General features: G+C 41.1%; 1 protein-coding gene across 1 annotated transcript in view; it reads left to right on the top strand.

Annotated features, from left to right (window-relative positions):
* SLIT3 (slit guidance ligand 3) overlaps positions 1-14,877 on the top strand; it is a 779,517-nt gene that overhangs the window by 490,296 nt on the left and 274,344 nt on the right. Inside the window, exon 9 of the mRNA XM_054037022.1 lies at positions 12,108-12,249. Within this exon, the coding sequence (XP_053892997.1) occupies positions 12,108-12,249 (142 nt within the window). The remainder of the gene's footprint in view (positions 1-12,107; positions 12,250-14,877) is intronic.

The raw sequence follows: 14,877 nt of genomic DNA, 5'->3' as shown, positions 1-14,877 counted from the left end.
TGCTAGAGAAATGTATCAGTGCTTATCAAGTAGCTTTCAAATTTCAGTGCCAATGGTCCCCTCATCTGTTATAAAGGTGATCTGTTTCAACTTGTTGTTGTTTTAGCAAGAACATCTTTATCTAGATGATGCATTGACGTGTGTAGAATAGTCAGCAATCCATTCTGTTACTGCTTAGTCCAAGACTTAGTGAGACCCTGTGTGGTAATGAATCTAGAGTAAAAGGGAGAATTGCAAGATTTCATCTTTGACTTCTAGCCTGAATCAGGATCAGTGCTACAGGTAGGCTACACAGGCAAAGGCCAAAGTGCCTAATTTTTAGGGGAAGCTGCAGTCATTCAAACCCACCCACACCAGCTAGGACTGCTCTGCCCAGGTTGCACCACTGGGTAGCAGCAGCCTTGGGCACTAAAGTACTAGCCCCAATCCTGGCCTGAATAATTAATTTCCTGTACGTTGATGACAGCAGAGTCCTGCCTCTTCTCTGCTATGAGGTACACTGCACTACAATGTGTGAAACAATAGGAATATTTACTCTAAATACAGCAAAGCTGGTTTCTGTGCAAGAAAGTCAATGTAATCCATAATTGGCTGGCCAAGCTCTGCAAGAAGCTAATTGTGAGCCCCATTCATATATCAAGGGCTAAATTTGGTCCAAAGTAGCTCCCATTACTAGCTCTGTTACTATGATTTCTCTGGAGATCATGACTGAAAATTGTCCTTAAACTATAGTAAGTTTATGTGGAATGGAGCAGCATCAGAGTAGCCCCTCTTATTTATTTCTCTCTGCTTGTTATGTTCACTGGGTTTGCCATGGATTTTTTTCCCCTTAAGCAGAATTCTGTAAAAGGAATGTTACTGCTTGTTTAATGATTCTGGATTGAAGTATAATCATACAGGAAGTCAGCTTTTGAGCCATTACTCCAAGAGTGCTAATGTAATTACATTTTTGTCTTGGTGTCTAAGCCTAATGGCTTGTTTTATTACTAATACACTAATAGTATTTCAGTATACAGTGGAAGTGCTACATTTACTCGTGTTAATGGAATGCCATTCTGAAGCTGTAGTTCACTTACAGGAATATTGCTGAGCAGGGAAGAATGAAGTTGGACTTCAAACTCTTGTAAGCATTTGACTTAAGCCCATGGACAGCCTCTTCATTTTTGTCTTTCTGACTTGACAATCAATTTTCTGTTTGCCGTTTGTGTCCTCTGCTGCTAATTTAGAATGTTTAATAATGCATAGGAAATTAGGTAAAAACTGCTTTCAAGAAAATACATGAAAATTCTAATGCGTGTGTGACTGACACACTGAGTTACATGGAATCTGTGTCCGCTCTCTCTGAATTTAAATTAGCTTTAAAACTCAAACTGTATTATTGGGAGTAGTTTTACTGCTACCGTTGGTTGAAGTATAGAATGATACTTGTAGGAAATTGGTGATGTCATAGACTTCTCACTTGGTATAAGCCAAATGAGCATACAAGCAAATCTCAGAATAGTGGAAGAGGCAGACTGTGAAAGTGGAAAGTGGACTTTCACAGAAAATCCCAACTGGGTAAGTACCAAGCGTCAAGAAATCGAGAAGAATCCCTGTCCATGTTCATGATGAATGGCTCACCCAACTCTGTTTGTTTTGCTCTGTACATGTAGCGGTGACATCTCACCACTAGGAAGCAGTGGCCATTCAAAACCATCAACATAGTTGTTTTAAGAAAGCAACGAGAGACAAATTTATTCATTTCAAATTTAGTGAAAATTATAATACAGATCATTTAGTTGTATTTAACCCAGATCCCAGGACTGATATCCCTACCCTTGTGAAAAATACCATAGAGACATTTTAATTACTCACAAGTGGTCAAGGACCACAGTTTTCATAACGTCTCCAAACATTTGTTGCAGCAATATACCATTTTGTTTATTAATCAGTAACTTTGCATCCATCAGACTTACAATTATTTTAAACCTGTCATAGATCTTTACCCAGTAAATCCATCTTGTCAGGTTTATATTCAAGCCAGCAGAACGTCTGAAAAAATAAGGAGTATTTTGTAGGTTTCTATCAAAACAATTGGTTAGGTGAAGCAGGACTAAACTGAGACCTACTTACTGTGTTTAATTAAAGCGCCGTAACTGGATGTCAATAGGAATGAGATTATTTGGTTTATTTACTCATTTCAAAACTTAATTTAAATGCCCCTGGCATTTAAATCATCCATTTATAATCTACAACTGTTCTGTTCTAATTGCAATTTCAGTCTATTGCTACCCTTAAAAGGCTAGAGGCCAATGAAATATTTAATTTGAAAACAGAAATTAACTTTTCTCAGTAAACTTTCCAAGGCCCTAAGTCTCCCCTCTCTCCCTCCATAGTCTATGGACTTTGATTCTAAAACAAAATACTGCAATTTAGCATACAAGATACCGAATACTAAAATTATTAGAGATGCCATTCTGTTTCTTGAGAGATAGATGAGAACTATCCTTTTTGTCAGCCTGATGACTGATCCAACTGTGCATATTTTGGCACAAAGGGTATTCAGATTTATCTATGTATAGAAAGAGATAGATTTGTGTGTGTGTATATACACACACACACACACACAATCTCTTTCTATACATATATATATATATATATATATATATATGTATATTGTATAAAGGAATGAAGTGAGTCCTATTATCTATAAAGTTAAATATGCAATTAACTTGGAGAAGTGGAGCTGCAGTATCTCTCTGAGTTGTAGGTAGTAGTGAGAACCCCCCCGTCATATGGCGACCCCTTCCTGGGGTGCCCTCTTGTGGCAGGCTGGGGCATGACTGGGGCACCTCCCTCAGTTTCTCCTTCTTCTGGAGTCGGCAGTAATGCTACATAAGGTTTCAGAGTATAAATAGCCATTTGTTGGGTTAATTTATTACAAAAAATTCATCAGCACCCCAAGCACAGCTCAGGAGTCTCTTGCCATGCTGCAGCTCTCCATTACACCTCTGGAGTCTCTCATTGTGCTCCAGCCCTCCAATACAGTTCCAGTATTTCTCACCAAGCTCCAGCTCCCAGGTGCAGCTCCGGTGGCTCTCACCACCCCAGCCCCTCTAGCTGAGATGTTTCTTTACCCTCTTTCTTTCCTGTCTGGTTCCAGATCTTGCCCTGAGACATCAATGAGTTCTCCCCCTCCCCCCATCATTTCCCAGCCTTCAGCTGTCCAGCTCAGAGAGCCAGTAGATATCTCCCTCCGCTGCAGTCAGCCTTCAGCCACCACCCATGCCCCAGCCCCAGCCTTCTCTGGCTTTGGGAAGTTTATAGGTGACCCTCCCCACAACTATCTTCCTGCTTTCTGCTTTCACCAGCCTGATCTGGCTCCACTGCTCACTAAGGAGCTCTCACTTCTCTTCCCTCTGAGTCATCCCTTCCCTGAAGCTCTCAGCCCAGCTCTTCTCTTCTCCTGAGCTCTCTCCCTCTCTGGACTTTGGGTTCTGAACTCTTACTCTTGGGTTGCTTCCCATTTATAACTCCCAGGGTAGCCCTGCCCTCCTCATTGCACCAAACTGGGGAACACCTGAACTGGAACAGGAAAGCTGGGCCTGATAGCACTTGGGGGTGAACTACCCTGTTACAGTTCTGTATGTCATGGCCATGTCTTTTGGTAACACTTACCTGGTATGTAGCTTGCCAAACTATTAGCTACCACAAGCAGTAGAGCTCTAAAATATAGTCTCTTGGTGGGTTCTTTTTTTTTGGATTAGGGTAACCCCAGAAGCTGGGAAATTCAGTGTTTGATCTGAACGTCCTTAGTTTGATGGTGATCTGAACCAGGGGTTTCGTGTATAATTATAAAGATAAATACCACGTGTGAAAATCAGATCCAGATCTGGATTTCTAGTACTCCAGATTCTAGGGATATTTAGATTTGGACACTTGATTAGTCATCTTTTTAGTATGGACATATCTCCTCCAGACCACCAACAGTGAAGATTTCTGATTAAACTCTGTCTCCATGGTGTTTCATTGTCCTGTCAATATGCTTACACCCAAGATTCACATAGACCTGGCGTGAAGGTAAAAGTAACACAAACTATCATTTAGGTGGAACTATTTAATCCAAATCATTTTTCAGATTCTCTTTACAGTTTGATAAAAGAAACCTTAAGATCAGCAGATGAATGTTGACTGAAATGGTGGTGGAATGTACAATACAGATTAATAAAATTCTGTTGCATGTAAAGCAATGTTTGTCTTCTGCCAAAAATAAACAAAACAAAATACAAAAAAAACCCCACTCATTTGTTTGAAATGATTCTGCAATTTATGCATAAAGTCTTTTTGTTCCAATAAGGTGCTCTGAAAACCAATAGCCAAGATCTGCTGCCACTCATTTAAAAAATGAAGAGCTTATTGACTTCAAAAGTTCTATGATAGATTTAGATAGTCACACAAACCAGCACAAAAATGTGTGCTGCAACAGGGTATAGGTCTTAACATTTTTGAAAACCCAATACAGAGTATATTAAGCCAAACATAGAATAATATTATGTTTACAAAAAAAATTCTAGTTTCTGGTTTTAATTGAATGGGAAAAATTAAACATTGCTACCAATTATCTAGAATATGCGGGGGTTTGAGGGGCATGCGCAGCCATCCTCCTTCTCTTGCATTTTCATTTATTTGGACATTTTTCTCCTTAATGAAAACTCAGTGGATTCTGTATGCTTAAAACTTTGATCGTGTTTTTTTTCCCTCCACTTCTCTGTTACATTTGTACTGAGAATTAAGGCACGTCATCGCTTTCCCTCTATTTCATGTCCAGGTAACTCTGTGGTGGGTTAATCCCCATCTAGCCAGAAAACTCTGCTTTGTGCTTCTCAGAAAAGTTCCTCACTCCCTGTGGAAACTTGCTTTGTGGTCCCAATCCATACCTGTTGAAGTCAATGGAAGGGACTCCCCTTTGTTTTCAGTAGGCATGAAATCAGGGCCTTTGAATGGAGTGGATCTGAAAGAGTTCATAGAGAACTCAGAGTAAAAGATCCCTTGTTGTTCTCCGAATCTTTACTTCCACAGCTCATTGGCCAGCAGGAATAGTGATCTGAAGTAGCTACAAGCTTACCACACAGAAAAACTTATACCAGAAAACTTCATGATAGTAAGCTGTAATGGGAAAATTAATTAGCACTTTTATTATTGTTGCTGCTTAATTTCCAAGCAGGAAAGGCTTGTGCTTCTGACCTAACTCTAGCCCTTCATCCTACCCTAAATGATCCCCTTTATGTAGATCACCTTGTATGATGTCCTGTTGTGGAATACTGTGTCATACAAAATGATGAAATGATGAATTGAGCTCTGCTGGAGCTTTCTAGGAGATATTGAAGTCAGCTAACTTGTATGTAGTCAATTAAATGTACTATGAGATACAGACACTTGAACACCAACTGGCAAGATAAGTACAGATTTTCTGACACCACACTCTAATGAAAAGGGAGTATACTACTCCTCACATAAACCACAGTGATAAACTACAAGGCATATCAGTGCAAACAGCATTTCCCACAACCCCAATTACAAGTCCTGTTCAGAAAACATACCAGACTTGAATGTTGAAATGTTTGTAGAAAATTTGACCTAATTACCAACTTGTCTTTTCCTCATAGGGAGCAAACATTTCTCTGAAGTTCTTTTTCTTAATGTGTGCACTTCTGCCTGTCTCTGAAGACTATCAACTGCTGCCTCCTATTTTCATGGTCGTGGGTCTGTTTTGGAACATCACAATCAGTGTGGACAGAAAACAAGGAAGGAGAAAAATAGAGTGTGATAGAGGGAATTTTCAATGTTGAAACCTTTTGTTCTGATGGAAAAATATCTTTGCCCCACTGTAAAACAAGTAAAAGTTGCTCAGGAAACCTTCAATATGCAAAAGAGATACAAAAATTTACAGGGACACTCAAATATTTTTAGGACACACGTTTAGAGCCAGATGCTTTGCTGGTGTAACTTTGCATAACTCCATTGACTTTAAAGGATTACATTGATTCACAATAGAAGAGGATCGGCCCCATGTTTTTAAACCAGAAGAAGGGCCAAAGAAAGATGGACTCTTGTTCTGTCTGGTCTTAAATTTAGATTGTAAACTCTTTGGGACAGGAACTGTCTCTAACTATATGTTTAGACATAATAGTACAATGAGGCTCCAATGTGTTTGAGGTGTTTAGATGTTACTGCAATATAAATAGTTTATTATACACAAACACTGTGTTAAAAGAATATTATTAAGTTTGCAAAGCCAAGCACTCAGAACATAGGATATGCCAGAATTAAGGTTGCCTGTGCAACCTTAATTCAGCCCTCTTTTGCATGTGCATATGGCACAGTCTTTAATTACATGATCACATGCTACTTTTTCCACAGGACCCCTATCTCCTTCATTGCACAGAATGCACCTGCTCAGGGTATGAATCAGGATTGTGTAGTGATGGAGACTTTGTAAGACCACTGCCGGTCTCATTTGTTGCATAAGTTTAAAAGTGTGTAGTGAGTGAGGCAGGGAATTGTAGAAAGGGAAAGAGGATGATCTCATAGTTAAAGCACTTAAATATTTCTGGGGATAATGGAGTCTATCACAGCTTATACCACAGAGTTTTTGTGTGATGTTAGTCAAATCACTTAAACCAAACTTTTCATGGGTGGACACTTATTGTATGTTCCTCATTTTCTCAGTACCTGAGTTGAGACCCTTTGTCTGACTTGCAGAAGTGTGATTACTCAGAGCAGCATCTGAAATCAATGGCATCTTTGCTTTGAACATATAAAGGCAATATGTTCTAAAAAAATCAGTCCAAGGCAGACACCTGTCACGCAAAATTTTATCCCAAATGATTAACGTTTGACAAAGTTATGAGCAACTGAAAACAGGGTTTTATAATCTGAAGTTTCAGGCAACCTTAATAATAAGCAGTCTACCTGGTCCACCAATAATGATAATATTCAAAAGTGAAAATTAAATTACAATTATGTAATTCTTTCATCTTAAATAGTCTGATGTGTAATTATTACTCAGGAAAGGCTAGTTAATAATTGTCACTGTTCCTTTAAAAAACAAAATGTGAAAAAATGTGAAATACACAGCTGTCTCAGAGGAAGTCTCTAAAATAAACCCTACTTTAATTCTGTTGGAATTGAAACCACTACAAAAGTTGGATGAACACTTTTTTGACTCACTTTTAAGACTCTCATGCCTCAAAGTGTAAGTTATCGTTGATATTGTCTTTCCTTCCCTATTTTCTGACACTTCCTATCCACATAATATTGACAGATCAAAAGAGGGATGACCATCAGACGCAATCTGTTTGAGCTAATGGAAATTCAAGCACACATATACCAATTCTCAATGGAAGCTCTGACATTTCTCAGACAGAAGGCACGAGTTTGCAGTAATTCTCTGTTCCTTTTGTCAAGAGACATCCACCCTGGATGTGTAAGGCCAATCACTAGCAGTTTTCATTTTGCAGCTATTGGGAACTGGATCTACATTTCAAAATCATGACATTTATAGCCATATCAATGTAAACATGTTTTTGATGTGGGATGATATGATGCAAGTTACTTACCTGTGTGCTATTTCTTTATCCGTCATTGAAATTAGGTGATGTTTGTGAGTAGTATGAAAAGGCTCTGGTATTTGTCTAACCTCCATCTCAAATTTGGATAGTGGAGATGTTTGAAGCTGTCTTTCAGCCACTTGTGAACTCATCCAAATCTCGCAGAACTTTCCAATATATATTTATTTGCAATTAGCAGAGCTCGGAACCAGCAGTGTCTAGAAATGATTCTTTCCCAGACGCAAGAGAGCCTCCTGACCCCATTGGTCATTGAAATAATGTTTTATTGTGTTGTGCTATGTTTTGCAAGATAACTTTTCCATTAGGTGTTTACACAGCATTCAAATTATTTTTCCTACAGTGGGTATATAGGGTGTTTGTGTATAAATACACACACATAGGACTGGGGAAGGTTGTAGGCTGTGACACAGTGTTCAAGTTAAGAACATCAGAATGACCATACTGGGTCAGACCAAAGGTCCATCTAGCCCAGTATCCTGTCTTCCAACAGTGGCCAATTCCAGGTGCCTCAGAGGGAATGAATAGAACAGGTAATCATCAAGCGATCCATCCCATCACCCATTCCCAGCTTCTGGCAAACAGAGGCTAGGGACACTGTCCGTGCCCAACCTGGCTAATAGCCATTGCTGGACCTACCCTCCATAAACTTATCTAGTTCTTTTTTTAACCCTGTTATAGTCTTGGCCTTCACAACATCCTCTGGCAAAGAGTTCCACAGACTGACTGTGCATTGTGTGAAAAATACTTCCTTTCTTTGTTTTAAACCTGCTGCCTATTAATTTCATTTGGTGACCCCTAGTTCTTGTGTTATGGGAAGGAGTAAATAACACTTCCTTAGTTGCCTTCTCCACATCAGTCATGATTTTATAGACCTCTATCATATCCCCCCCTTCGTTGTCTCTTTTCCAAGCTGAAAAGTCCCAGTCTTACTAATCTCTACTCATATGGAAGCCATTCCATACCCCTAATCATTTTTGTTGCCCTTTTCTGTACCTTTTCCAATTCCAATATATCTTTTTTGAGATGGGGCGACCACATCTGCATGCAGTATTCAATATGTGGGTATACCATGGATTATTATAGAGGCAATATGATATTTCTGTCTTCTTTTCTATCCCTTTCTTAATGATTCCCAACATTCTGTTTGCTTTTTTGATTGCCGCTGCACATTGAGTAGATGTTTTTAGAGAACTATCTACAATGACTCCAAGATCTCTTTCTTGCATGATAACAACTAATTTAGACCCCATTATTTTATATTGTGACAAAGTTCCTCCTCTATCTTGGTGGGTCCTGCGCTTATTGGTGGATTTTCTTGCCGCAGAGATTCACCATGTGGGTTGGGGAACAGCCCAGAGACCTTCCCCTCTTGAAGAACCCACAGTCCAGGTCAGTTGGGAGGTTTGGGGGGAACCCAGGCCCACCCTCTACTCTGGGTTCCAGACCAGGGCCCTGGGGACTGCAGCTGTCTATAGTGCCTCCTGTAACAGCTGCATGACAGCTACAACTCCCTGGGCTACTTCCCCATGGCCTCCTCCAAACACCTTCTTTATTCTCACCACAGGACCTTCCTCCTGGTGTCTGATAACGCTTGTGCTCCTTAGTCCTCCAGCAGCACACCATCTCACTCTCAGCTCCTTGCGCCTCTTGCTCCCAGCTCCTCACACTCACACCACAAACTGAAGTGAGCTCCTTTTTAAAACCCAGGTGCCCTGATTAGCTTGCCTTAATTGATTCTAGCAGCTTCTTCTTAATTGGCTCCAGGTGTCCTAATTAGCCTGCCTGCCTTAACTGGTTCTAGCAGGTTCCTGATTACTCTAGTGCAGCCCCTGCTCTGGTCACTCAGGGAACAGAAAATTACTCATCCAGTGACTAGTATATTTGCCCTCTACCAGACTCCTGTACCCCACTGGTCTGGGTCTGTCACAATATGTATAGTTGGGATTATGTTTCCCAATGGGCATTACTTTGCATTTATCAACATTGAATTTCATCTGCCATTTTGTTGCCCAGTCACCCAGTTTTGTGAGATCCTTTTGTTGCTCTTCGCAGTCTGCTTGGGACTTAACTATCTTGAGTAGTTTTGTATCATCTGCAAATTTTGCCAGCTCACTGTTTATCCCTTTTTCCAGATCATTTATGAGTATGTTGAATAAGACCTGGTCCCAGTACAGATCCCTGGGAGACACCACTATTTACAAAAAGAACAGGAGTACTTGTGGAACCTTAGAGACTAACAAATTTATTTCAGCATAAGCTTTCAGCATAAGCTTGTGGCGCTAAGGTGCCACAAGTACTCCTGTTCTTTTTGCGGATACAGACTAACACGGCTGCTACTCTGAAACCACTACTTAGAATCATAGAATATCAGGGTTGGAAAGGACCTTAGGAAATCATCTAGTCCAACCCCCTGCTCAAAGCAGGACCAATCTCCAGACAGATTTTTATCCCAGTTCTCTAAATGGCCCCCTCAAGGATTGAACTCACAACCCTGGGTTTAGTAGGCCAATGCTCAAACCACTGAGCTATCCCTCTCCCCATCTCTCCATTCTAAAAACTGACCATTTATTTCTAGCCTTTGTTTCTCAGCTTTTAACCAGTTACCAGTCCATGAAAGGACCTTCTCTCTTATCCCATGACAGCTTACTTTGCTTAAGAGCCTTTGGTGAGGGCCCTTGTCAAAGGCTTTCTGAAAATCTAAATACACTATATCCGCTGGACAGGAGCGCTGCCAGCTTTTCTGCCACCCTAGGCGGCGGAAGGTCCCGCCCCGAAATGCCGCCCCCCACAGCGGCGGCGGAAGGTCCCACCACCAAAATACCACTGTGGTTGCCGCCCCCCAAATTGTAGCGCCCTAGGCAACCGCCTAGGTCACCTAATGGGTTGCGCCTGCCCTGCCACTGGATCCCTCTTGTCCACATACTTGTTGACCCCCTCAAAGAATTCTAGTAGACTGATGAACCATGATTTCCCTTTACAAAACCATGTTGACTCTTCCTAAACAAATTATGTTTACCTATGTGTCAGACAATTTTGTTCTTTACTCCAGTTTCAACCAGTTTTCCCGATACTGTAGTCAGGCTTACTGTCCTGTAACTGCCGGGATCACTGCTGGAGCCCTTTTTAAAAATTGGCGTCACATTAGCTCTCCTCCAGTTAGGAGGCTTCGCACAGTTAAGGTTTTGCTATAATCTGGATGGCATGTAGATGTATGTCAAAAGAAGCAGGTTATAATAATGTTTCATATTTGATGAGAACAGAATTTTTCAGACCTTCTTGACCATATTGCCAGCTACAGTTCCAATCTCTGGCTTAATATCATACATGTTTCTAATTAAACACAAACCTAAAGAATTTAGAGTTTCAATTATGACTTTCCACATGCCATCTGTAATTTGTGATTTAAACACTAAGGAGTTTATTTAGTGTTTATAACCAGAGGAATGGAATTTGTCTACTGAGCATGTTCTGCTTTTCATCACTTTGTTAAGATTTTGTCATTGCCTCTTTGTATCTCATCTAGGATTGGCCAGAAAATAAGAATAAGAAACTGAGCTTTTGACAGTTGGTTTCATTCCATGTGGGAACCAATACTTAGACCTTTCACATTTTTTCTTGAAAAAATATGGGCAAGAGAGTGAGACCTGCCAGTAGCCAGGAATGTGAGAGACCAGGTTCAAGTCCCTATTCTTCTTGCTTCAAAGAAAGGACTTGAACCCAGGTCCCCTGCATCCCATGAAATGCTCTAACCACTGGGATAGTGGCAATTCTGAGGTGAGCCTTGCCCTACTCTTCCTCCAGTGGGACTACTGGATTGAGTAAAGGTTTGCAGGACAGAGTTCTTAATTTTTATGAATATTTTTTTCTCTCCATCAATTACATTGCTTCGTATTGTGAAAATTAGCATACTATCCCCATCCTTTGTACTTTAATCAGTAATAAAATGGTTCCATCTCATAGATAGTATGTGCAATCTCAAAAGTTTGCAAATTTCATAGAAACTGGAGAAGCAAAGACCTACTGGGTCTGCTAGCCTTTTCCTCGGCCAATTCAGGATTGTTCCTTCATATACTGTATATTTTGAGCTCATTGTCCTGTCTTTACCTAAACGACCCCAGAGATTGAGCTCCCATATCATGTTCCTAAAAAAATTTTTTCAGTACGCCAATAGATCTCATTATTTGGAAGTATTCCTGGATCTTCAGCCTTCTTTTTTCCAAATTCAAATAATAAATGGAAATATGTGGCCAATGTAAAAAAGGTCAGGGGGAACAATAAATTAATAAAATGGAGATGGTGTAATAGTAAAAATATAATATTCTGTGCATTTTCTCTGAAGTTGGCACAATAATACATGAATTTAATCCAAAGGGATTGCCATTTATTATGTAAACAGGAATTGAAAATTCACTGACTGCTATATTTTTCATTGTTAAAATAAGTGATCAGTTTGCAACTCTAATCTTGATATTTTTGGTACTGTCTTTACCTTCTTAGGTTCCCACTCTGAACCTCCATCCTGCAATGCTAATTCCATCACTTGCCCATCCGCTTGCACATGCAGCAACAACATTGTGGACTGTCGAGGCAAGGGCTTAACAGAAATTCCATCTAACCTACCAGAGGGCATTGTGGAAATGTAAGTGCCAGTGTCAACTTACTATTCTCATTCTGAATGTCATTCCAGATCTAGTCCACTTAACTTGTGGAAGGAAGCTGGAATTTTTAACCATTTAAGCTGATAACCATGCCCATTTGCCAGTCATATTGTCATTATCCCCCACATTTTTCGATTTTAGGGCTCAATCCAGGTCTTAAATGCAAAATGAGATATTGTGCAACATACCCATGCCCATCTGAGAACAGGTTCAAATACTCATCAAATTCATTTCAATTTGTATATTTACCCCCAAAAAATGGTGTATGGTCACTTTTATCAAGAGGCCAGGAAATGAAAATAGATCAGCTCCTCTTTTACATTTTCCTTAACAGAGTTATTTTCACATTTCAACTTACCTTGATGATTTCTCCCAAAATAATTGAAGTATCTCATGTTAGACAGACAGAGTGAACCTGTGGTGGGAGGGCGGGGGTCTCTTCTTTGCTAAAGTCTGACAATAAAAGTCCTTTTTTCTGACTTCTATATTTCATTTATCCCAAATCTTTTACACTTATCTCAACACTTTCTTGTATCATCATATCAGATATTGGTTTTCAGATGTACTTGTTTTTACTAGTTTTGTCTGTTACAGCAGTTCACAATCTACCACAGTCCTGATTAGTGTGAAATAAAACAGAATTGCTTTTGGTTGTTCCATAGGGAATGGTTGTTGTAAGATAGTATCCCTCTTGCAACCAGCTTTAAGAGCCTTAACTTTATGGATTCAATCATATCCATATAATTACCGTAACAATTCAGCTTTTCATCTCTGCAGAAATATTGCTAGACTGCAAGATTTTCTGGGACAAAGTTTAGCTGCTTCTCTCATTTATATGCTGGCCCATTGCAATTTAATATCTGACTCCCAGCAATTTGAGGGTTACTGTTTATCCAAAATGTTCTAACCATAGGTTTCGCTGGTGCTCTGATCTATATGTGTACTCTGTCACTACACTGGTTATTTTTATAATTTAGGATTCAGCTCAAAATCTATGTGATTACCATCTCAGCACATTATAAAGTAGTTCACTATGCTTAATTTAATCAGTTTCCATGTTCTGTGTGGACTTTGCAACTCTCATATAAAAAAAGATATTTTAAACATGCAAGTTCACTGAACAAATATGTTGGATGTAAACAGTGCTCTAAAGTTATACTGCCCACGATAACCTGGGCATGTAAATTAATTTACTAGAAATGAAAAAATAGTCACATGCTTGTTGACAATTCAGAAACTCTGAACACTTGCTTTACTTAAAAGTTCAGGCATGTACAGTCTTCTGTTGGGATTACAGCATCTTGTACAACATGCCAACTAGGAATCTATTTCTACTCTTGAAAATTACAGTATAAATTATATCTGAAGTACTAAAAATTACTCTTGAATTTGCATTCCAAACAATATATACCCTATAGGGATATGGTTGTACATATGTAATGTTTTATAACATGATAGATTTAAGAGCTGTAGGCATGAACGTTTTAAATAACGATATGAAAGATTTGCTGAGGTAATAAGGATGCAGCTATGAGCATCTGTTTGGGAAGTTCTAGAAGAGTACTGTATATGGTTCTAGAGCAGAGGTGGGCAAACTTCAGCCTGTGGGCCACATCCGGCCCATGGGACCCTCCTGCCCGGCCCCTGAGCTCCTGGCCTGGGAGGCTAGCCCCCGGCCCCTCCCCTGCTGTTCCCCCTCCCCCATGGCCTCAGCTCGCTCTGCCGCTGGCGCAGTGCTCTGGGCGGCAGAGCTGCGAGCTCCTGGGGCAGTGCAGCTGCCCCACCCAGTGCTCTGGGCTGCACGGTGGCGTGGCTGGCTCCAGCCGGGCAGCGCGGCTGCCTGTCCTGGTGCTCTGGGCGACGCGGCTGTAGCACCGCTAGCCACCGGTGCTCCAGGCAGCGCAATAAGGGGGCAGGGAGCGGGGGGTTGGATAGAGGTCAGGGGAGTTTGGGGTGGTGGTCAGGGGGCAGGGGTGTGGATAGGGGTTGGGGCGGTCAGAGGGCGGGGAACAGGGGGATTGAATGGGGGCAGGGGTCCCGGGGGGCAGTCAGGAAGGAGAGGGGGTTTGGATGGGGTGGTGGGAGGCAGTCAGGGAAACGGGGTAGTTAGATGGGGTAGGGATCCCGGAGGGGCAGTCAGGAATGAGAGGATGTGTTGGATGGGGTGGTGGGGGGCAGTCAGGGGTGGGAGTTCCAGGGGCTGTCAGGGGACAGGGAATGGGTGGGGTGGGGTTGGATGGGGTAGGAGTCCCGGGCGGGCGAGAAGCAGGAGGGGTCAGATAGGGGGCAGGGCTGGGCCACGCCTGGCAGTTTGGGAGGCACAGTCTCCGCTAACCAGCCCTCCATACAATTTTGGAAACCTGATGCGACCCTCAGGCCAAAGGGTTTGCCCGCCCTGTTCTAGAGAGTGTGGAAACTACTAATTTCAGAGAGTTGGTGTGAAGAAATAATAGAGGAAGATGTTTTGTGTAAAGTTTTATATTGAAGCTGACAGGGTGGAGGCACAGTTGGGTAGTTATATGGGACCTACTGCTGGAAGTTAGTGATCTGTAGGCGGAAGATATGTTCAGATTTCCATTAATCTGAGAGCAACAGAGGGAACAAATGAT

The sequence above is a fragment of the Malaclemys terrapin genome, chromosome 8 (genome assembly GCF_027887155.1).
Source record: "Malaclemys terrapin pileata isolate rMalTer1 chromosome 8, rMalTer1.hap1, whole genome shotgun sequence".
Taxonomy (NCBI): Eukaryota; Metazoa; Chordata; order Testudines; family Emydidae; genus Malaclemys; species Malaclemys terrapin.
Note: the sequence above shows the minus strand (reverse complement) of the source record. Positions and strands in the feature narration are given on the sequence as shown.